The 24,228-nt window shown below is 43.6% G+C and overlaps 1 protein-coding gene across 1 annotated transcript in view; it reads left to right on the plus strand.

The window, feature by feature from the left end:
* The first annotated feature begins 691 nt into the window (after positions 1-691).
* The window catches only part of slc24a2 (solute carrier family 24 member 2), a 271,927-nt gene continuing 248,390 nt past the window's right edge, over positions 692-24,228 (plus strand). Inside the window, exon 1 of the mRNA XM_067982239.1 lies at positions 692-1,636. Within this exon, the coding sequence (XP_067838340.1) occupies positions 692-1,636 (945 nt within the window). The remainder of the gene's footprint in view (positions 1,637-24,228) is intronic.

Here is a 24,228-nt window from a genome sequence, read left to right on the forward strand (position 1 = left end):
ATGATGAACTTATTGCCGGAGTAGGGTTTCGCAGGCTGCAGCTTCTCTTGATATCTTGCCCATGTGGACATTCTTAAAACCTGAGCTTAGACGATAAGAGTTGGCCAACCTATGAAGGCCACTGCAGTAGATCCTGATCCTGATCTCAGCCAACCTCCTCATACTGCATTTACCAGCAGGGGTCACTGGACTGTGATTAAAAGACAGAACATTGGCTGATTTTTTTCCCTACTCTTTTCCCCTCCCTTTCTGTCTGTATGGCTCAATACTATACCGGAGACTGACTTTACCCGGAGCACTAGGGAGCCAGTCTGCAGCCGTTGTCGTTCCTGGTAATATAGAATAAATAACAACCCTTTGTATTTTGTTGAAGTAAAATTTTAATGAAATGGTGCGTGTGGTTTTTAAACTAGGTAGTTTTTCAACAACTGCTTTATTTCCAATTAAAACCTAAAATATACAGGCTGGTGTTAAGTAGCTTCTTTACATTTGGGTATTGCCTTGTTTCCACAGGACGTTGAAGCTCACAACAGTTCCACCATCAGGAGAATACAACGTTCATTTTAAAGTATCTGAGTTGTCTTTCAGACTATTTTCTTCCCAACGTCATGAAGACGGGTAGTGTATGAATTCTACAATCAGTCAACTTTGAAAAAAAAACACATCACATAAAAACAAGAATAGACCAGCCATGGATTCGAAGACCTCCAACGCTGAAGTTGTGGAGACGGGTGTCTGCTGCACGGGACAGCAACTTTCTACCGCGGGTCGGGCGTTCAGAAAGCACATGCACCAGAGCAGGAGGAAGCTGAGACTGACGCGAATTGTGGGCTTTTGCCTTGGTTTAATGGCTCTCAGCGCGTTTTCCCTCTTATTCAGTGCCTTCGCCTCGACATCAGCCAACCCAGACAACCCACAAGTCAATCGCAGAACTCTACTGGGTTTCGAGGAAAAACAGAAATTTTCCCGGGTTCAAAATGATACCCCCAAATCCGACCTTACTTTAAAGTACGAAGTGCGGGCAGCCACGAGCTCTAATAATAATCGCACCTCTAAAGGAGAATATCCTCAAGATATCTTTACACTGGAGCAAAGAAGGAAAGGAGCTGCCCTACTCCACGTCTTGGGCATGATTTACATGTTCATAGCCTTAGCCATAGTGTGTGATGAATTTTTTGTACCCTCATTGACAGTTATCATTGACAGGATGAAGATTTCGGATGATGTGGCAGGGGCAACTTTTATGGCTGCTGGTGGGTCAGCCCCAGAACTCTTCACTTCTTTAATAGGAGTTTTTATATCTCGCAGCAATGTTGGGATTGGTACCATAGTGGGCTCTGCGGTCTTCAACATCCTGTTTGTCATTGGGATGTGTGCTATATTCTCCAAAGAAATTCTGTACCTCACCTGGTGGCCACTGTTCAGAGATGTGACCTTTTATATTATTGACCTGCTTTTGCTCATATTTTTCTTCCTGGATAATTACATCCTTTGGTGGGAGAGTATAATTTTGTTGTCAGGCTATGCATGCTATGTGATCTTCATGAAGTTCAACTTTGGGTTTGAACGATGGGTAAAAAAGAAATTAAACAGGAACAAAGTGGTGGAGGCATCAGCAACAGACGGCGATGAAAAGGTATGTGCAGTTTTATTTTTAAATTGATTAGAATGGAGTTAAAGAATTGCCCTCCCCAATGCCAATGGGCCTTGTATGCTGGCTGTACCTACTGATTTGGACTCTGGGGAGAGCAAGACTGGACTTTTGGAGAGTTGAAAGATTCTGCAATGAATAGAGAGTAAATGTTACACCAGGGAATGAGCCTCTATGCATTGGCAGGCATATACATTCTGTAATATGCCAGTGTTTTCGTTTACATTGGAGCATATTTTTCATGTCAACTGGGTCTATTGATGGGTTAGATCCTTGGGTGTAAGGAACATACTGTTAGCTATAGTGTATGAGATAAGTGCTATATTCAGCCTATGCCCTGCAACAGATAAAACTGGCAGCAAACGTACCATATCATTTTCATAAAGGCCTGCCCAGCTGTAGATCCAATGCTTAGATCTAGGCACATTGATTTATGTCATTAAAAGCACATCACTGGTAATAGGAGCATGGCTAAAATTAAAAAGTTACATCAAATTATCAGACCATAGGATTTGGTGCAATTTTAACCAGTTATTGTTTATACTTGGTGTAGGTCCAAAAACTGGGCTGAGCACTGAACAATTGGCTAAAATTCCAAGCAAGCCAAAAAAAGTGCTCCTTTGGTTGAATGACCATCAGTACAATTTACCCAGTCTACTACTTGAGAATACATACACATTGTGTTTGAGAAGTCAAAACTACTTTTTAAAATCTGAATAATGGAGACAGGAAGTTACTACACAGCACTAATTAACCTCTCCGAGACCACTATATTGGTTGGTATGGAAAATTGTGGGGGGGGGTGGAGTAGAGAAATCTCTCACTGGACAGTAGAGAGTGATCAGTTTCCAGCAAAGGCTGGGGCTAAGCCATGTTGTCGGAGCAGAGTGGAGGGAGCTTTACTGTATATCTATTGCACTATATCTGACCAGAAAGTGCTTGATCCTAACTTTGGTTCCCCAGAATGTTCCAACTCCCAGCACTGAAATTGCTTATCTTGATGAGCACATAATTCACAGATTTATTCTCCATCAGATGTAATTTTAAAAAAAATTAAGTAGAAAGCCCTACTTCCCAGTTTCCATTTCTCCCTTATTTTAAAATACAAGCTAATAAAATTTCTTGAGATAGTTATGCATTTGTCATGATTCATCTGTACATATTAACCTTTACAACAAAAACTCATGGGAGGAGACCTGGTCAGGTTGGAACAATTTGTATATAGAATGTTTTTGCAGAAATCAAGAGTCTGTGATGCATAGGACACATGATAGTTGTAACAGTCTGCCATAGAATGAAAGCATCAGTGTTTCCATTGGATTTTCCACCGATATTTAAATTTTACTGTATCTTTTTGGGAAGGGTCGCACTATGTTTTTAATGTTATTTCTCCCCTTTTCTGATTCTTTTCCCTCCTCCAGGCTTTGTTTCCAGATTTCTGTCAATTTGGTAGCTTTGAGATGCAGAACACACCCTACAATTTTTTTCTTCCCTCTTTCAAGGGTAGTACTTGTTCCCTGCTTGGTACCATGCCATGACAATAGGGTTGAGATTGATAACCTGGGGAATCGTGGGAGCGAATCTACATCTTGCCACAATGTTACTCGGTGCATTAGAGCTTCGAAACATCGGTGACACTTCCGTAACTTTCCTAATTCACTAATTTCTTGAACATGCAAAGCAAGGGTTGCTATAATTCAACAATACAAAAATGTGAAGAATGCATCCTCTACACACAGCTGGAGCTGAGTGAAGCTTGAATCATCATTGTGTGAATTAAACAATGTGATGGATAGCAGCATGTGCCAACGTTCGGTTGGTGCCTGCTCCATGATAACCGTGCTCCTACATGATATAATGTGGAGATGCCGGTGATGGACTGGGGTTGACAATTGTAAACAATTTTACAACACCAAGTTATAGTCCAGCAATTTTATTTTAAATTCACAAGCTTTCGGAGGCTACCTCCTTCCTCAGGTGAACGATGTGGAACACATCGTTCACCTGAGGAAGGAGGTAGCCTCCGAAAGCTTGTGAATTTAAAATAAAATTGCTGGACTATAACTTGGTGTTGTAAAATTGTTTACAATCTACATGATATAGGAACAGGAGTAGGCCATTCAGCCCCTCGTGCCTGCTCCGCCATTTGATAAGATCATGGCTGATCTGTGATCTAACTCCATATACCTGCCTTTGGCCCATATCCCTTAATACCTTTGGTTGCCAAAAAGCTATCTAGCTCAGATTTAAATTTAGCAATTGCGCTAGTATCAATTGCCGTTTGTGGAAGAGAGTTCCAAACTTCTACCACCCTTTGTGTGTAGAAATGTTTTCTAATCTCGCTCCTGAAAGGTCTGGCTCTAATTTTTCGACTGTGCCCCCTACTCCTAAAATCCCCAACCAGCGGAAATAGTTTCTCTCTATCCACCCTATCTGTTCCCCTTAATATCTTTTAAACTTCGATCAGATCACCCTTAACCTTCTAAACTCCAGAGAATACAACCCCAATTTGTGTAATCTCTCCTCGTAACTTAACCCTTGAAGTTCGGGTATCATTCTAGTAAACCTACGCTGCACTCCCTCCAAGGCCAATATGTCCCTCCGAAGGTTCGGTGCCCATAACTGCTCACAGTACTCCAGGTGCGGTCTAACCAGGGTTTTGTATAGCTGCAGCATAACTTCTGCCCCTTTGTACTCTAGTCCTCTAGATATGAAGGCCAGCATTCCATTAGCCTTCTTGATTATTTTCTGCACCTGTTCATGACACTTCAATGATCTATGAACCTGGACACCTATGTCCCTTTGGACATCCACTGTTTTTAACTTTTTACCATTTAGAAAGTACCCTGTTCTATCCTTTTTTGATCCAAAGTGGATGACCTCACATTTGTCCACATTGAATTCCATTTGCCACAGTTTTGCCCATTCACCTAATCTATCAATATCGCTTTGTAATTTTATGTTTTCATCTACACTGCTTACAATGTCACCAATCTTTGTGTCATCGGCAAACTTAGATATGAGACTTTCTATGCCTTCATCTAAGTCGTTAATAAATATTGTGAATAATTGAGGCCCCAAGACAGATCCCTGCGGGACTCCACTAGTCACATCCTGCCAATGTGAGTACCTTCCCATTATCCCTACTCTCTGTCGCCTTTCGCTCAGCCAACTTCCGAACCAAGTCCATACTTTTCCCTCGATTCCATGGGCTTCTATCTTAGCTAACAGTCTCTTATGTGGGACCTTATCAAATGCCTTCTGGAAGTCCATATAAATAACATCCATTGACATTCCTCTGTCCACTACTTTAGTCACCTCTTCAAAAAATGAAAGAACTAGGCATGTATAAGAGTAGCGTTTATTTTTACTGATACTAACTATTATGCAATTAATATATACACCCTTCAGATGGCCCAAAGTGATAGCTGGGTGGGGCATGTTTGGAGAATACATCTTCAAAGAATGAAAATAGGTTAGTTTTCTCTTTCATTTTGCATACCAATTCATATTATGGTCTCTGACTGAGATGTCAATTAGGGTTGCGTAGTAACATCCTGTCTCCATTATTCAGAGGAAAATAGTAATTTTGACTTCTCAAATGCAACTTGTATGTACTCTTTAGAAGTAGACTGTTTGGATAAATTGTAATGATGGCCAGTCAACCTGACATTTGGTTGACACTGGACAAACAAGCTTCAGTTTGGTATGGAATGCTTTTTTTGGCTTGCCTGGACTTGTAGCAAATGATTCAGTGCTCATCCCATCTTTTGGACCTACACTTAAGTATAAACAATAACTAGTTAAATTTGCAGAAAATCCTATGGTCTGACAAATTGATGTAATATTTTTAATTTTAGCTATTCCACTAGTCAATCGCCATTTGTCCTCTTTGTTGGGAAGAGGCTTTGAAACAAGGAGTTCATAGAAATGGTAATGGAGAAAATAATAAGTACATCAAAATAAAAGTACAGTATTGCGTTTTTGTGAAATGACCAACAAAGGTGGTACCTAACTGCTGGCACTGACACATTTTGTGTGGTGTTAATATTTCTGTTTGCAACATAATGGTAACAAGTATTTTCCTATCTTTTGTAATAAAATGAAATATATGGAACACGAAGATGGGTAAATGCATAACACTGTGTTTCAGGTGGACAGTGGTGGTTGGGTGAAGGTGCAGATATTTTGGCTACAGAGATAGTTCAGAGTTCATATTTTTGGTATATGGGAATAGCAACTCCTGGTATGTTTTGGCTTCCTTCTGGTCTGCAATGAGGAAAAGGGAAAATAATTGTGTGTGAGATCTTTAAAATTTATTTTATGCCCTCCAAATTGTCCTTTTCTCCCAATGGACAAGTATCTGCTATGTCTCTTCCCTTGATAGTGAGCTCCTGACCTCAGCTGTACTATGTGAGGAATTACAATACAAACTCTCATTCTGCCACCTACATGCACTGTCCCTGGTGCACTTACATGCTAAACCATGATAACACCATAGAAATTGGAGTTTAGTAAACCACTGATCTGCCTTGATGACGACTGACTTGTTCCTTCCCCTTTGCTAGTTTGCAAACCTAGCGTAGGATAGATGATGAAATTAGCGAAGCGGGCACAGGTGCCAAAAGGTGCTATCCTTTGTATTAACTATTACCTCAATAAGTCGTCTTGCTAATGCTTCAAAATGAACACTTACATAACGTACAGTCGTCACTGGTCATTTATTATCTGCCATGTCACAGCACAACCCTCATTCCTATACATGCACAAATAAGGCAATAAGTACATTTTCCACAATATTTTTATTTGCTAAGGAAGGTGCAGTAAAGTCACCTTTAAAAGCTTTTCAGGCTTAGCATTTTCTGTAAATATATAGCTCTTGTAATGCTATTTTTAGAGCTGTTCTTCTGATAAATGGCCTTGTTACACTGATTTTCACACCACTATGATTTTCACACAATTTGGTAATGAAGGAACACTGTGCTGTCTCTAATCAAACAGCTGGAGCTCACACAATATAATATTGTGCATCAATATGACTCCTACCCACCTCCTGTGAGTTTGACCCTTTGCACTGTAATCGGTGTTTCCCACAGTGATGCAGTCAAGATCGGGAACTCGGCGGTGAGGGTGGCACAACATGTATGTGGCCAGGCTATATTTACCCCACACATTAAATGCCACTTTGAACGTCACTGCATATGCAATGTGAGTTTTGGAGACAACTGCACCTCAATGTACACAATAATATAATATGGCATGAGTAAGGTGATATTATTTAATGCATGCTACTTGCACTGGCTAGGTGCTTGTGCAGCGTGAAATATTCAGGTTGACTTTTTGGAGGTTGCAGTATGAGCCTTGGTTTTGACCTATGCGGAGTGGGCAAGGTCAGAGACAAAGACTAAGCCAGGTGGGGGAATGGATTCTGAAATGAATAACTTTCCCAGGGGCAATGAACTGATGTGTGAGGCGCTGTTGGCAGTTACAAGTGTTTGTATATTTATAGGGCTTCCTGTTTACTGATCACACTTATGCAAAACTGTATGCCTTAAACATCCATGATCTATTTTGAATGGGATCAATTGTTTTTCTTGCATTTTTAGAAAACTAAGGAATAAAAATTGTGCACTATTTGAGGGTGAGAGATAATTTAATATGGACCAATCAAAACCTATTTGTGTACATATGATTGCAGCTTTTTTAAGGTTATGCTGAACTATTAAAATGTTCTCCTGGGGGAATTGCAGATGTGACTGACAATTTAACAACAGCATCTGTTCAGAAGAGATTCTGGCTGTTACTGGTTCTAAGGTGATTAATGTCCTGAAGCAAGCACAGAATGGGTAGCATAAATCTCAAGGTTACTAGTTAGAACTTAGTGACTGAGTGAAATTAATTTAGCACTGCTATCAATCTACATTTGTTTTCAAATTCTCTGTCCATTGTTTATAATTTTCTTTTCTCCTTTCCCATTTTCAGATTGTTTTTTTAAATGTCCTGCTGCTCTATTATTACATTGCCAGGTCTTGTCCATAATTGGTTGAACATTTCTCTTGACGATCAGATTTGTAATGTGCTGGTTGTCTCATTATTAGCACTGAAATTGTTTGCGAATGCCTGGATCATCATTTGGTCATACAGGGTGATAAAATAGCGAGATACTCGCAGTTCACAGTACATTGTAAAGCAGGAGCATTTCGAGATCTTCAATTAACACTGTAAACCATAAGAATGAATTTACAGTGCGTTATCAATATCATCTCAATCCTGAAATGTGTTATTGTATGGAGTACTCCGTATATGTGCAGAATTAAGGACGGCTTACTGTTTTTTTGCTGGTAGGAGCAGCAGACAATGAGGAACAGGCTTGTATTATCAAATGATTTGATATAAAAACAGAAAATGCTAGAAACACTCGGCAGGCCAGGCAGCATCAATCTGAAATGTTAACTGTTTCTCTCTCCATAGATGCTGCCTGACCAGCCGAGTGTTTCTGGCATTTTCTGTGTTTATTTCAGATTTCCAGGATCTGCAGGATTTTTCTTGTGGTCAAATCATTTGACCATATTTGTAATATCAGGATTGATTTTACTTGCAGTATCTGGAAGAGATAGAAAAGTTCTCATGAAGGGTCATGCCTGCAGTGTTACCCTGTCTCTAATGTTTCAGATCCTGACTGACCTATATATTGGCCAGCATTTTGTTTTTATTTTGGATTTCAGCAATCACTTCTTTGGATCACATTTAAAGCTAAAGGATAAGAACGACGGCCTAGAATTTTCTCAGTGTTACACTGCTGTTGCTCCTTTTTAAAAAAAATAAATATCTGTCCGTGGCTTCCAGAGGGAGCTATAGTCCCCACCACTTAAAACATCCACATTTAAAACAGGCAGTTGCTTATATCGTCCAAAAAGCGATAACCATTATCCATTTGAATTAACGTAAATTTCAAAGTTGCCGTTTATAGCTACTTAAGTGCTCCGTTTATTTTGGGCAGTAACGGCTGTGTTTACTCACTAGTTCGCACCTTGTTAAGGTGCACTGAATATAATGAACAGAAAAGCCTTATTGAGACAGACTTCATTTTATATTTTTGGATGAGAATCCCTCACCAAAACCTGCATGGCTGTGCAGGAGATTCCCCTCATTATGGACTGACCAAAGCAAAGAGAGAATTGTCTTACCTTTCCAGTGAATTTGTGCCTACAGTCTATTAGCTGTAATAAATGGCCCAGATTTGAAAACTACCTGGTAAATAGAGACCCCTGGTAACACCGGGCCATTTTTTGTTACGTTTCTCTCTTGTTTTTACTGATGTTTCAGCTATCTTTAGCACATGCTGCAGTGTGAACTTTAACAGTTCTCTCTGGCAGTCATTAAAAATATAAAATACAAATACAAATTTTGCTCAACAGCCACTCGAGGCCAACTAACTGGAACTGAAATGATTTATTAACGCTTCTGCATTATACTGGTCATCGTGTGCAGCGGGCAAATCGCGTTCACCCCAATGCTCCACTAAGTGGTGGGGACTGTACACGAGTTTCCTAGTCTGTTCATTTGCATTCCCATTGGTGTAAACTACCTGGAAACATCGGTGTAGGCTTTTAAAAGACAGTTCAGCCTGCACTCTTCAGTAGCAGACTGGGGGACAAACAGGTAAGAGGGACAGTGCTTCGCTCTTTCACTTCACGTATCTGCATATTTCAGCAATACGTTTAGTACACGTACAGAATTATGAGCACTATCTATGCCCAGAGGTCAGCAGGGCATCGCACAAGCCAGAGACTAAAAACGCACAACAGCACTCATATTAATCGTTCTGAAAGCGGGACGAACAGACTCCTGGGTGTGGGTGCTTCCAAGTCATCCAGAGTTAGCTAACACCTGAGTTTCCTGCTTTTACACTCTATTCCCTCAGGATGACTTGGACTGAGAATTATAAGGTACAGTTGCTGCCGGTGTCAGCTGAGATGGGTGGAAGTTGGGAGTTTCTGAGTCTGGAGAGTTTAATTAGTGATTTCAGTAGCTGGGAAACACATTTTGCAGCGTTTTTGGTTTACTGTTCAGCCTGCACAGACCTCGGCTTTCTTCTCGTTGCTTCTGCCAGGCTCAGACCACTGGCAGTTTTTTGACCCACCCCTTACCCACGGTTAGGGCTTCTCCAGAGCAGGCATGGCATGTAAGTAAAATGTTCCTTGAACATCGTTCTTTTCAGGCCTGCTCAGGGTCTCATGACTCCAAAGCCATAGGCAGCTTTCTCGGCCTTGGCTGGGAAGGTGGCCCATCCTCACGCACTTCCCACTCCTTCAGCTCCCTCATGCTCTGTGAATCACCCAGTGCCACATTCTCTCAAACACTGTCTAATTTCTCTCCGGGTGAAAGTATCTGAGCTGACTCATGGGAGTGAACGAGCCAGTGCCACAGGGAGTGAGTTGGATGGCATTGGGGCTGAAGAACACTGGGCAGAAGGTTTGTGCAGGAACTTGTGCAGGAGCAAAAGTGAGGAAGTTATGCTAAGCTTTATATATCACTGGTTAGCCCCCCAATCCCCTAACCAGAGAGCACAGTGAAGGGTTAGTTGTTAAAGTGTTACTCTTAGAGGGTGAATGGTTTGCTGGTGCCCAGAGTGGCCAAGATAGAAAAGGGAGTGTCTGGTGTGTTAACTTGCCTGTCCTGGTGAGGTCATTGAACTTATACTACTGGTCTGCGATCCTGGGGGTGAGAGTTGGAATTTAGTGCTAGTGCTACCTCATTCGGGTGGCATCAGTGACACCTCTGGCAGGTTTGCAGCCATGGATATCCAGCAGCTTGTACCTCTTGGATAGCAATTTCTTCTAACGGTTTGCAGATCTGATTCTGTGAAATTATGGTGGCACTTTCTGTGCCTGGGTGCTATGCCTTGCTGCATCATTTGGTTGCATGTGCAAGCTGCTCCTGCTGGTTTTATACAGTGTGCTTGTCCTACAGCTCAAGCTTAGATGGACTAAGTGCTCCCCAAGTGGGAAGAGCAACTGTGGTGGCAGGCTGTTGTGACCTTGTCTGGATGCTTCTAGTATAGAACCTCTAGGTGAACCTAGTGATGTCCCTGCAATAGCTCGAACCACATCTAACAATGCCGTAGCTGCAAATGCCTGCCCGCTGTAAGGCACTTCCTCTTGAGCGGCCTGGTTGGAATTAACTCGTAGCATCTCCTTTAGATGATGCCACCTCCTTGGACCCTTGCCTTGCCACAACCTTGGTGCTGGGCTTCCCAGGCGAATGATTCACAGCAATTTAAACTAAATGGTACAATTTTAGAGAGAGTGCAGGAACAGGGAGACTTGGGAATTCAAATACATGGATCTTTGAAGGTGGCAAGACAAGTTGATAAGACTATTTTAAAACAGCATATGGGATCCTGGGCTTCATAAGTAGAGGCATAGAGAACAAAAGCATGGAAGTTTTGCTAAAGCTTTATAAATCATTGGTTAGACCTCAGCTATAGTATGTGTCCAATTCTGGGCACACACACTTTAGGAAGGATGTCCACGCCTTGGAGAAGGTGCAGCGGAGATTTACTAGAATGGTACTAGGGATGAGGGACTTCAGTTATGTGGAGAGACTAGAGAAATTGGGATTGTACTTCGAGCAAATAAGGTTAAGAAGAGATTTAATAGAGGTGCTCAAAATTTGAGGGGTTTTGATAAGAGTACATGGAGAAATTGTTTTCACTGGCAGGAGGTTCAGGAACCAGAGGACACAGAGTTAAGGTAATTGGCAAAAGAACCAGAGGGTGGATGAGAAAATTTTTTACGCAGTGAGTTATGATCTGGAATGCACTGCCTGAAAGGGTGGTCGAAGCAGATTCAATAGCAACTTTCAAAAGGGAATTGGATAAATACTTGAAAAGGAAAAAAAAAATCAGGGCTATTGGGAAAGAGCAGGGGAGTGGTACTAATTGGATAGCTCTTTCAAAGAGTCGGCACGGGCATGATGGGCTGAATGGCCGCCTTCTGTGCTGTACAATTCTATGAAATCTGGAATTCTCCCCCCTCAAAAGTCTGTAGATGCTGGGACAATTGGAGCTTTCAAGTCTGGGAGCGATAGACTTTTGTTGGGTAAGGGTATCAAGGGATATGGAGTTGAGATAATCTAATTGAATGGTGGAAAAGGCTCGAGGGGCTGAATGGTCTACTCCTGTTCATAAAAAGGTCTATTTTTCAAATTGGAATTTCACAATATATGTTTCAAATTGAAACATTAGTTCCATTAATCTGACAATTCCAATAAACCAAATGAAAAGAAAAAAGAATCTTATCGGATAAAAACTCTTCAGCACCAAGTCCAAGCACTGGTTGTGCGTTGCTAGTCAGTCAGTAACTTCAGTACTATTCACTGTAATATCCCAGTGAGCTTTTAGAAGTACAAACTCAACTGATCAGTTTTCACTTGTAGACTGGCTCTGGAAGAACATCTGTTGTTTCTGTGTTCTATCAAGTGATCTATGCATGCTGTTTTGGAAGATGGAGTGGTCCAGTTCATTCAAAAAAAAATCATACAAATTTGAGGGGGTTGCCTTGAATAGACCCCCACCCCCCATGCCACTGGATAACAGTGAAGCCTGCAGTCACAGCTGTTTCCAAACAATCACCCAGGGTATGAAAGCCAGCAGTGACTATCTCCTGTAACAGTGCCTATGGTTAAAAGGGCACCAGTCAATGTTTGTGAGAGAACACTGTTGTGTGCTTGCTGCCTCAATGATTTGGGACTCCCCTGCAGATGACCACAAGGATGCCACTTGCTCCATGGTCCACAAATCCTGAAACACTACGGTGGTGATAGAATACACAGCAATGTTCCTCTGACAGCTGCTGCAGGCTGCTCAAGGTGGAGTCAAAGGAGTTTGCAAGTGACTATTGCGCCTGCATTAATGCCTGTCTGAAAGCAGGACCAGTAAGGTACCAGTACATTCACATACTTTCAGCAACCTTGCCAGATCTTTGTGTCCATTCCTACCACCTTTACTTACTCCTCCTCACGTGTGCTTTCGTGCTTTATTTCTTAACGGAAAGCTTTTGCTATGTGGAATGCTTGATGCAGCATGCTGTGAAGTGGTTGGGGTTGAGCCACCACTTACTTGTATCTTGAACAGCTGACAGGAAAATAAATTTGAAGAGCAAATTTTACAATATGTCCCCCAAGCAATGGCTTCCAAGACAAATAGAATTATACAACAAATAGAATCATACAGCAGATTAGCAACTGATGGCCCTGCTGGCAGGATTCTGAAATGGATTGTCAATATAAAGGATCATAGCAAGTAAAGGATACTTGCTAGGTGGCAACATGAAGCCAAATTGACCCTTGCCAAATGCCTCTACCAATTTGCAAGTGCCGTCCCCTCAAACATGTTGAGCTGCTTTAATATTGGTGGTCCACCACCAGTCGTGGTTCTTTCCTCATGGTTGTGGGCAGTCTTAGCCTGTAAGCAGAGTACATTTATGAGGATGTTAGCAAGTGGCAGAGTGGACAAAACAGCACCCCCGAGCCCTGAGGATGTCCCTTCCTGGACCTACATACTCCCATGAGTTTGTATCGTGGTTTTCCAAGCATGACCCTTTTATGGTTGACCTGACAAGAGCTCTGAACGTGGAACTATTGGCCCCTACTGCCAATGTGCCAAGTAGCTTCTGTAGAATGAAGGTATGCTGCAAAAGGGAACAGAATGCAGCAAATGGACAGTTACATTAGGGACATGTTTGTATGAAGGAATAGTTGGAACATATGCAGAACCCCCGTGGAAATTACTGGTGGATATGTTTTCTATGAGCATGGTGACCATCCAAATAATGGGGAGTGGCCTAAATTAGAAAATTGTTCCAGTACAGCCCCCATCCCTCATGGTGCCAGCACAGGTACATGTACCACAGGAGTGAACAACCCAAATTTTGCCGGAGGTATTGTATAGAAAAATCAAATATTAAAAATTGTCAGAGAAATGGCAATCCCAGAGTGCTTTATAAATCTGTTTTCAACAATCTATACAGTTCGACGAAGAAACCATGGAGAAGTTAGAGGTGAAGCAGGAGCAGATTCCATGCCTGTGTTTCAACTGTTCCTATAGTTGCAATAACTTCAGTTCTTTTCCACACTTGTGTCTTCTCCCATTTTTAAAAATTACTTTCTCCTCTTGTCTGGAGTCCCCCATCTAACCTCTTGTGCCGCGCACTATTCTGCAGCTGATCGGGGGCAGGCAAGAAGCTCCCAGACCTTGGCCAATGTCATTCTATATCTGCTAGCTAAGGGGTGTATTGGAGCAGAATGACTCACCTTCTAGCTTTTCCCTTTCTCTGCTGCATGCACGTGTTTATTCTGACGTCCGTGCTGATAACTCTAGCTCTTGACTTCAGTAATTCATCTGCTATCTCTATGGTTCTTCTAACCTTGAGAAATATCTAGAATTTACTTCTTGTTCAGCAAAATTTAATTAATCAATTCTAACTTCCCCTCTGTTGAAATTACCATTTTTAACAACTTCAGTATTTAACATCAAGAATTGTTTCACTTCTCTTCAAATCCAGCCAGTACTAATGTTAAGTCCACTGTTAAATTGTCAGTCATCAAGTAGCAATCTTGATGACTTTGACAATTTAATTTAACATTCGTGCCAGGCAATGATCATCTCCAATAAGAGAGAGTCTAACCACCTCCCCTTGACATTCAACGGCATTACCATCACTGAATCCCCCACCATCAACATCCTGGGGGTCACCATTGACCAAAAACTAAACTGGACCATCTGCATAAATACTGTGGCTACAAGAGCAGGTCAGAGGCTGGGTATTCTGTGGCGAGTGACTCACCTCCTGACTCCCCAAAGCCTTTCTATCATCTACAAGGCACAAGTCAGGAGTGTGATGGAATACTCTCCACTTGCCTGGATGAGTGCAGCTCCAACAACACCCAAGAAGCTCGACACCATCCAGGACAAAGCAGCCCGTTTGATTGGCACCCCATCCACCACCCTAAACATTCACTCCCTTCACCACCGGTGCACCGTGGCTGCAGTGTGCACCATCCACAGGATGCACGACAGTAACTCACCAAGGCTTCTTCGATAGCATCGCCCAAACCCGTGACCTCTACCACCTAGAAGGAAAAGGGCAGCCAGCACATGGGAACAACAACACCTGCACGTTCCCCTCCAAATCACGCACCATCCCGACTTGGAAATATATCGCCGTTCCTTCATCGTCGCTGGGTCAAAATCCTGGAACTCTCTACCTAACAGCACTGTGGGAGAACCTTCACCACACGGACTGCAGTGGTTCAAGAAGGCAGCTCACCACCACCTCCTCAAGGGCAATTAGGGATGGGCAATAAATGCCGGCCTCGCCAGCGACACCCACATCCCATCAACACATTTTTTTTTTAAAAGCCTAAAGTTATCCTGATCATCCCAGTATTTCAGCTAATCCCTTAGACCTTTTCCTCACCTCCAATCCTAGCTCTTCTATTGGATCTATCTTCTCTAATCACTGTCTTGTATATGTCTGTTGCACAATACTCTGCAATAACTCACTACTCCCACTTTATTTGGACATTCTTTGAGAATTCTGCCTTTCCCTAATCCAACTGCTATTTTTACTGTTCTGATTCTCCTATCTGAACCAGTGACGTTACTGCATGGAATTTTTTTTATCTCCTCTCCATCAGATTTGATACTTTATCCTGGCTCAATCATGCCTGTTATTCTGCCTGTTACAACTGGGGCAAGAGTCTCCCCCTAGTGACTATGCTGTAGTGGGGTTCATTAGTTTGCAGGGGGGCTCAGTTGGCGTCCAACTCTTGGTATAGGCCTAGCTGATTCAGAAGGTGGATTTTAGTTGCATCTTGTCACCCTCATTGTTAACTACAGAATGTGATTTTAGCAAAGGCCACAGGCAGCCACCCATGTGAGGATATATTTTCACTTTAAACCAGTGTGATTGATGATGCAATCTTCAAAATAACTTTGCATCCTCAAGTTCACCCACGTGCTTTGAAAAATAAATGCTAACAAACTAAAATAACACAGGATAATGGTCTTGGGATGTTACTGTGGCAACTCATAATATACAATTGGACCTTCTATGGCACTTTTCATTGTTGTTGACTTCAATGGAAAGGTAAATTGGGCAGGTTGTATAATGGGCAGCTGAACCATTACCACCCATTTTCCACCACTGCCAAAAGTTAAAATCAGCTTTCAATTGTAGTTAATGGGCATATCGTTTGTGTGATTAGCTGCTTGACTCCCAAATCAGAAGAATATGTTCTGGGCATGTCGAGCAGATCGCAGAACTAATAGATTTAAGGAGATTTTGGTAAGGAAGCATTACACCATAACTTCATGTGTTTCGCGGCATGCCAATTAGTCTAGAGGTATGCTAACTAACATGTATCTGTTCCATCAGTGAGTGGAGCAATACAGTCCCTTTAAGGTAATCACATCATTTTAGCTGTAATACTCATCTGGTCAGGCAGAGAGTAGATACAAATAGGACTTTCCTGTGACCAGTGCCTCCTCCGTGACATGACCTGTTCTCCTAGCGCACAGGCCCACAACATGATCTTCCTCTTGAGTCAAGTGGTCAGTCGCTTGAACACTTAGGAGTTGCCTTCTCCTATCTGTTCTTTCTAATCATAGTGCATGCTATTTATGTGAGGCTTTACTGTTACACTAAGTCATAAATATCTTGCATCCAATTAACAGTTCCATATATAAGTTAAGCTTTTTACTATTTATCAGGACCAAGGGAGCAGTTCAAACATGCTGTGTTGTAATTGCTGAGAGTCCTGGAATGTATAATAGTTATATATTTATAATCTTGTGTACATTTCTAAAACCGCAGAAAGAAAGATGAGATCAGATCACTGATTGTATTTAATGCTTAGTTTTTAATTCCACTTAATCCTATCCTATTTACAGTTTGAGATACCATTGGCAATTGACCCCAGCAAATAGTTTTAGCTGTGACTTTTGTTGCATGATGTATTGCTTTAGTTTGGAGTTTCAAAAGTTACTGCTAGATAGTTTTTATCAGGTGTGAATGGAATTACATGTTGCTCATTGCGGTTAAGAATGATTAAGAGCATTACCATGAACAAAACTTACATTTTATATAGAGCCATTAACATAGTAGAATGCCCCAAAGCAGAGGAGAAATCAATACTGAGCAGTAATGGAAGAATAAGGAAAGCTGGCCAAAAACATGGATTAAAAAATAGGTTTTGAGGAGGCTTTTGAAATGGGTAGAAAAACAGGGGATCAGGGAGGAAGTTCCAGAAAGAAGGTATAGGGATTGAAAGCTGTGCCACTGGATGTTGGAGTGAAGGGTGGGTAGGATGCACAGGAGGCTAGAATAGGATTACTGAAGCATATGGGCTAAGACACAGGACATTGGAGGTCATAAAAGTAGGGAGAGGCAAGGCACAGACGGACCTGTAAATGAGGATTTTGAATTTAGTGTGTTCGGGGATCAGCAGTCAATGGCGATGTGAGCATGGGTCATAGATGGGTGAGTGGGACTTAGTGTGGGTGGCAGTTTTGGATAAACTGGAATTTGTGCAGGGTGGAGCTCAGGAGGATGTTGGAGAAATCAGCTCTGGGAGTAATGGAAATGTGGCTAAATATTATAGTGGGGGTGAAGTTGGAGCACAACTGGGTGGTGATGTGGAGGTGGAAGTAAGTGGTCTTGATAGTTGGGGTTTGAAACTCAACTCTGAATCAAAAACGACAATGAGATTGCAAAGCATCTGGTTCAGCCTCAGCAAGCTGTCTGGAAGGTGAATGGAGTCAGTCAAGAATATGGAGTTTTTATACCAATTGTAATTCTTGAATAAGATGCCTTCAGTCTTCTAGTTGATCATAGGAACAGGAGTAGGCCATTCAGCCCCTCGTGCCTGCTCCGCCATTTGATAAGATCATGGCTGATCTGTGATCTAGCTCCATATAGCTGCCTTTGGCCCATATCCCTTAATACCTTTGGTTGCCAAAAAGCTATCCATCTCGCATTTAAATTTAGCAATTGAGCTAGTATCAATTGCCGTTTGCGGAAGAGAGTTCCAAATTTCTACCACTCTTTGTGTGTAGAAATGTTTTCTAATCTCACTCCTGAAAGACTCTGCCCCCTACTCCTAGAATCCCCAACCAGCGGAAATAGTTTCTCTCTATCCACCCTATCCGTTCCCCTTAATATCTTATAAACTTCGATCAGATCACACCTTAACCTTCTAAACTCTAGAGAATACAACCCCAATTTGTGTAATCTCTCCTCGTAACTTAACCCTTGAAGTCCGGGTATCAGTTGCAAATGTCTAGCTAATCCACAACTTGATGTCAAAAGTCTGACGAGAGTTGTCGACAATGGTTGAAGAGGTGCATGTTGTTGGTATATGTGTGAAAACTGACTGCATGCCTATGGATAATGTTACTGAGGGGCAAATTAAATGAGTAATAGGAGGGGGCCGAAGGATGGAACGTTGGGAAGCCGGAACAGAATTAGTTAATGGTTGTTATTTTCATCAAACTGAATTAATGGATAATAGTACTTGAAGTATAAAATGTATTTTACTGAGTTAATGCTCAGGGTTATTCAGAAAACAGCTAAAAGTTCTTTATAAAGTTGACATTTTAAAAAGAAAAAACAGGCATTGTGATAGAAAATTTGTTTTGAGCATGTAAAGACTGTGGTTGCTAGTGCAGAGATCGGAGTGGAGCCTTGCCTGAATGGAAAGGGGAAAAAATGAAAAGCAAGTCCTTGAGCTCAATTTTAAAATGGCGACGGGATGGTAGCGGGTGGGGTGGGGGTGGGGGTGGGGCGGTGTGTCAATGGGCCCGCGGCAAACCCAACTAATAAAAACTTACCGTTCCCCACGCGATCGAGACTTAATTGGTACCCCTTAACCTTGTTTCTGGGTTTGTAGTCCGAAAGCTGCGCAGTGGGCGGACTGCGCATCCGCATGACCGGTTGTCAGCTGGAGCGTCTGGATTTAAAGGGCCATTGCTCTAATGGATTTTGCTGGATTAAAGAGCAAGAAGACTCATTGGAGCAGCACAGGGGCAAGGCTGCTCCAAGATTCAGTGATGCCTCACTTCAGTTGCTTCTGGCCGGGGTGAGGAGGAGGAGGAGGGAACTATTTTACCCGGCCGATAGGAGGAAGTGCCCTGCCTCTGCCACCAAGAAGGCCTGGCTCGACCAGCAGCAGCAACATATCCTGCACCTGGGTCCAGCACAGGAAGTGTTTCAATGACCTAACTGGGTCAGCAAAAGTGAGTACACTTACTGATTCTCCTGCATTCCGTGGTGCACATCAACTCCCTTCACCCCCCGCCCCCGCCCCAAACTCATTCTGCACTGCCAAGACTACTGCATCACATCACTCCTCACACCCACTATAGGCTCATCCTCAACTTACCTGCACTTCCTCACCTCCCCATTTGTGACCCCACCACTATCACTCACCCCAATCCTGATCCAATGTGATGTCTTTATCTGATACTCACCTTCTGATGCACCTCTTTCACAGTCAGCCTCACCCAAAGCAATGCATTAATCGGTTGGCCACTTCACCATCACTCAGTCACACGTCTGTACTTTCTCCCCTTCTAGGAAAAGAGAGCGCAAAATGCACTTGAGAGGGCGAGGACTGGAGGGGGGGCCACAACAAATACCGGCCCTCAAGACACGGAGGAGGAGGCCCTGGAGATCAGCCACACCCTCGAGTGCCTGTCCGTTGGGAACGCCGAGACTGGCACCCCACAAACATCTGGTGACAAAACTTTGACATTCATCACACACATGAATTGATGTTAACAATGATTGGCATGTTGAACACCTCAGTATGCTCATCGCAATGTGACACATCTGTGATGATGCTTAATATTGCCCTCTGTTCTCTTACAGGCCATTCAACGACTGCAGCGACAAGAGAGGGCGATTCCTCAGGACCTGCCGGCTTCTGAGGGCGCACCATCACATCTTAGTGAGCCATCCACCAGTGCAGATACTCACACCTCGGTGGGTCCTAGTAGTCAGTCAGTTAGTTGGACTGGCATCTGGTGAGTCACCACACACAAGTGAGCATGAGCAGACACTGGTGGCAGGGGTAGCCGTAGAGACTCCGTGTCAGTGGACTCACTCCTCTCCAGGCTCTGCTCAGCCGGACGCAGATGCTGAACCCCGGGGGCCATTCTTTAAAAGGAGAATGATCGAGGGACAGCAGCACACTTGTGAGGTACTGGAACAGGTGCCATGTGCACTTTCCAATCGCGCAGAGGATGGAGGAGTCCAACTCCTGCATGAGTGGAATGGTGTCACAGATACGTGAGGGAATCTCTGGGATAGTGTCACAGGGACGTGAGGAACTGTCTGAGATAGTGTTGCATGTAACTGCTGAAATGTCTGTGATGGAGAGAAGGCTGGCCTCCTTTGAGCTTCAAGCATGGCTCACAAATGAGTCCATTCAGGACCCGACAACGGCCGTTCGGACTCAGGGTGAACAACATTCTGCCGCCTTAAATAGACAGACAAAAACTTTACAACTGGGCTTCCAAGGCATCACACATGTCCTCTAAACTGTTGTCCAGCAGAGTGGTAGGAGTGATGGTCCAGGAGAGGGATGATGGCGAAAGGGGACATGGAAGTGCTGACGCCACTCAAAGCACTCCCATGTCTCACTCATTGTCCCCCTCTCAACCAGTACCCGTAATGCTGCCTCCTCTCCAGGTGGCCGAGTTTGTCGCTGCACAAGTGCGGGTGGAGCAGTCTTTGGCGGGGCCCTCACAGGCTCCAAAACCTGGGGGCGTCGGCTGAAAGCATCCAAGCAGTCCGGCCATGGACATGAGCAACCTGCCACTACCTCTGCTGCAGCCACAGGGGATGCACCACATAGAAGTGGTAGGAAGACAACAGCTAAGGATTTGTGATCACGAAGGGTATTCACAAGGGTGTCTGACAGACTGTCATGGTTTTCATTTATATATGTTTTTTTGTTAAAGTCACATTAAATGTTATCATTCTCACCACTACTACCATGTCTTGCCCATTCTAGACTGGCTTTTATGGTAGCGCCCTTCCATGTGCTTCACCATGAACGGTGACATTGGATGCCACCCTGTGGGTTACTTTACAGTCGCTGTATGTGTAGTTGCAGGACTGTTTTTTGTGCAGGAGGATGTGGGGGTTGCTGGTGTTGGCGCTGGTCTTTCCAGGTGGTGTGAGGACTGGACTCGTCTAACTTTCTGATCTTACAAGAACCGTTCCCATATGAGTGACTCCCTAGCCTCACGAGCAGTGAGGTGAGCTGCTGCTCTGCCCGTGGGTTCATCCTCCTCCTCCTCCTGCTCCTCCTCAGTGTGGATGGCAGCTTTGGATGAGGGGATGGGCCTCATCATCCGGTACCCCTCTCTGTTCCGCAACACACTATTATAATGCGACCCACTCTCACTGGTCCGTATTGAAGTGCTCCCCCAGAACGATCGAGGCACCGCAATCGCATCTTCAGCATCCCTATTGCATGTTCAATTATAGACCTGGTGGTGATGTGGCTGTCGTCGTATCGACGCTGTTGCTCACTGATGGGGTTCCTCAGAGGTGTCATGAGCCATGTGAGCAGGGAGTATCCCTTGTCCTCGAGGAGCCAGCCCTTAAGGGTGTTCGGTGCGTGGAAGAGGCCCGGGTTGTTGGATTCCCTCAGAATGAATGAATCGTGGCAGCTGCCAGGGAATCTGGCGCAGAGATGAAGAAATCTTTTGCGGTGGTCCAAACGAGCTGAGTGTTGATGGAGTGATAACTCTTTCTGTTGATGAACAGTCCTGGCTCGTGTGGAGGTGCTCGGATTGCTAAACGCGTGCAATTGATTGCACCCTGTGCACGTGGGAAACCAGCCACAGAGTGAAATCCCACTGCCCCCTCCGTCTAACTGAGGTTGTCCACGGGGAAACTGACTTATTGTGAGGCCCTGCGAAGCGAGCAGTCGGTGACCTGTCTTATGCACTTGTGGGCAGACGACAGAGAGACCCCGGCGATGTCACCAGTGATACCCCGGAATGATCCGGAGGCAACGAAGTTGAGGGCAGTGGTCACTTTAACTGCGACGGTAATGAGATGCTGCTAGGCGTGAAGGAGGCTGCAAATCTTTGTGACCACCTGGTGACTCATTCTCAGCCTCCGTATCTACTGCTCCTCAGAGAGGTCCAGGAAGCTGAGCCATGGCCTGTTGACCCTCTGACGAGGGTAGTGCCTCCTGCGACGTCGCTCTCTCTGTTGTTCCCCTCCGTGCTCTTGTGCAGGTGCCTGTGGCGGAGCACTGTGTTGTGGAGCTCCAAGTGGCGGAAGTGCACGCTGTGCCTGGCGAGGATGGTGATGTTCCTCGTCCTCTGATGTAGTGGTGAACGCAGCCATCGCGTCCCCCCCCGCCCCCCCCACCCATCCTCATGGTATCAGTTAGAGGGGGTCCGAAAAGTTGGTAAATACGTGTAAACAGAACAATTCTGAGTGGAAACCAAGAATTTTCGGTCTAAGCACAAAGATCTCCCAGACAAAAGTTTGTCCGAGAACTGAGTGCCCTGCTGCAATAACTCACCTTTTATCCCCATCTGTCAAACAGGGATTTAAATGGCTGCCGGCTGAAATATGTCTCCTTCACCATGACGTGTTTCACACAGCACGGGAAACACTTAGAGGCAGCGTTGAAATCACGTGCCTTCATTGTAAATTGCATTTATTCATTTTTAAACTACTTAACTAGGTCAATTGCTGCTTTAAATATCATCCAACCGGCTTTAATTGCCAGCAGGACTTCCAGGTTCGGGAACTGCGCACGTGTACCTAGATGAGTCTGGGTCGTGCGCGTTCTTGGCGTGTTGGAGCTGGAATTTCTGCACGTTCCCAAAAAAAACAGGATTTTCCATGCTCCCCCCATTCCCCACGCACCTGGACTTTGCTTTTAAAATTGAGCCCCTTTTCTCAGTTGGTGGGGAATGATGCAGAACAACGCAGAGGGTAGATTTTCATTTTCACCGCCTGGGCAGTAATCTGGTGAAGCAGGTCACCTGCCTAATATCGAATCGGCACGATTGAAATCAATGGAATGAAAATCGGACAGGGTCTTTAATGGGTGGGTAATCTGCTCCGCCAGATTACCATCCATTGGTGAAGACAAAAATCTACCCTCTCGCTTCTCAACTCTTTTTTAATGTTTACAAACTTCTAAACGCTACAACTCCCAACAGTTTTGAGCCAGTAAAACCTGATAAGTACTTTAGTGCTCCAACAACCTGCGCTTTTTTGCTTCTGAAGCTGTGGTGCATACAGCACTGTCCAGCTCCTGCTCACAATCGCCAAGGGTATCTGGCTTTCACCTGTCTCCTCTCCTTCCCTCACTGGCGCTAAGGACACTTTAATATTGTGCCCCCAGTCATTGTCCCTCATTTGTACCTCGCTCCACTTTAATAGATTTAGTAATGAGTAATGAGCCAGATTTAGTTAACAGCCTAACGGTGCTTGAATATTAATCTAATAGCGATCATAATACAATCGAGTTCAATGTTGTTTGAAAGGGAGAAACCTGTAACAGCTACTAAGATGCTAAATTTAGGTAAGGCCGATGAGGTCAATAGGATGAGACAGACACTGTTCGTGATAAACTGGGCAAATCTGTTAATGGGTAAAATGACAGAAGATCAGTGGGAGGTGTTCAAAAAAGAATTTAACTTGATACAGAGCCTGTTTATACCCCAAGGGCCAAAAATAAGACATGGATGCCAAAAAAACATACAAAAATGCAAAAAATAGCCCAGATTCTGGCGGCTGGGAGAGATACAAAGAACAGGAAAGGGTGACAAAACAGATAGCAAGAGCTACAAAAAGGGAATACAAAAAGAAACTTGCAAGGGATATCAAAATCAACCCAAATTTTTTTTACAATTATTCTAGAAAAAGAAGTGGTCAAGAGCCCCTTTAAAAACTGATAATGGTGATATTGTAAATGAAAAGAAGGAAATGGTGGACATGTTAAATAATTAATTGCTTTAGCATTTACAGTAGAGGAAGAGGCTAGCATGCTGGGCACCCCAAGGAAACTAGTTTTGAATCAGGGACGGGGACTCACCATAATTAACATAAGCAAATTAACAGTAATGAAGAAAATAAAGGCGCTAAAGAGTGACAAATCCCCAGGACCAGATGGTTTCCATCCCAGGAAGTAGGTGATAATATTGCAGATGCCCTAACTATAATCTTCCAAAGTTCTCTCGATTCAGGAACCATTCCTTGAGATTGGAAAATTGCACATGTCGCTCCACTATTTAAGAAAGTTGAGAGAGGGAAACAAGGGAATTGTCGACCAGTTAGCCCAACATCTGTTGCCAGGAAATTACAAGTGTCTATAATTAAAGATAGAGTGACTGAACACCTTGAAAATTTTCAGCTGATCAGAGAGCGCCAGCATGGATTTGTAATGGGTAGGTTATGTCTGATGGACCTGATTTGAAGAAGTGACTAAAGTATTGGACAGGGGAATGTCTATGAATGTTATTTATATGGACT

Source organism: Heptranchias perlo, chromosome 4 (genome assembly GCF_035084215.1).
Source record: "Heptranchias perlo isolate sHepPer1 chromosome 4, sHepPer1.hap1, whole genome shotgun sequence".
NCBI classification, from domain to species: Eukaryota; Metazoa; Chordata; class Chondrichthyes; order Hexanchiformes; family Hexanchidae; genus Heptranchias; species Heptranchias perlo.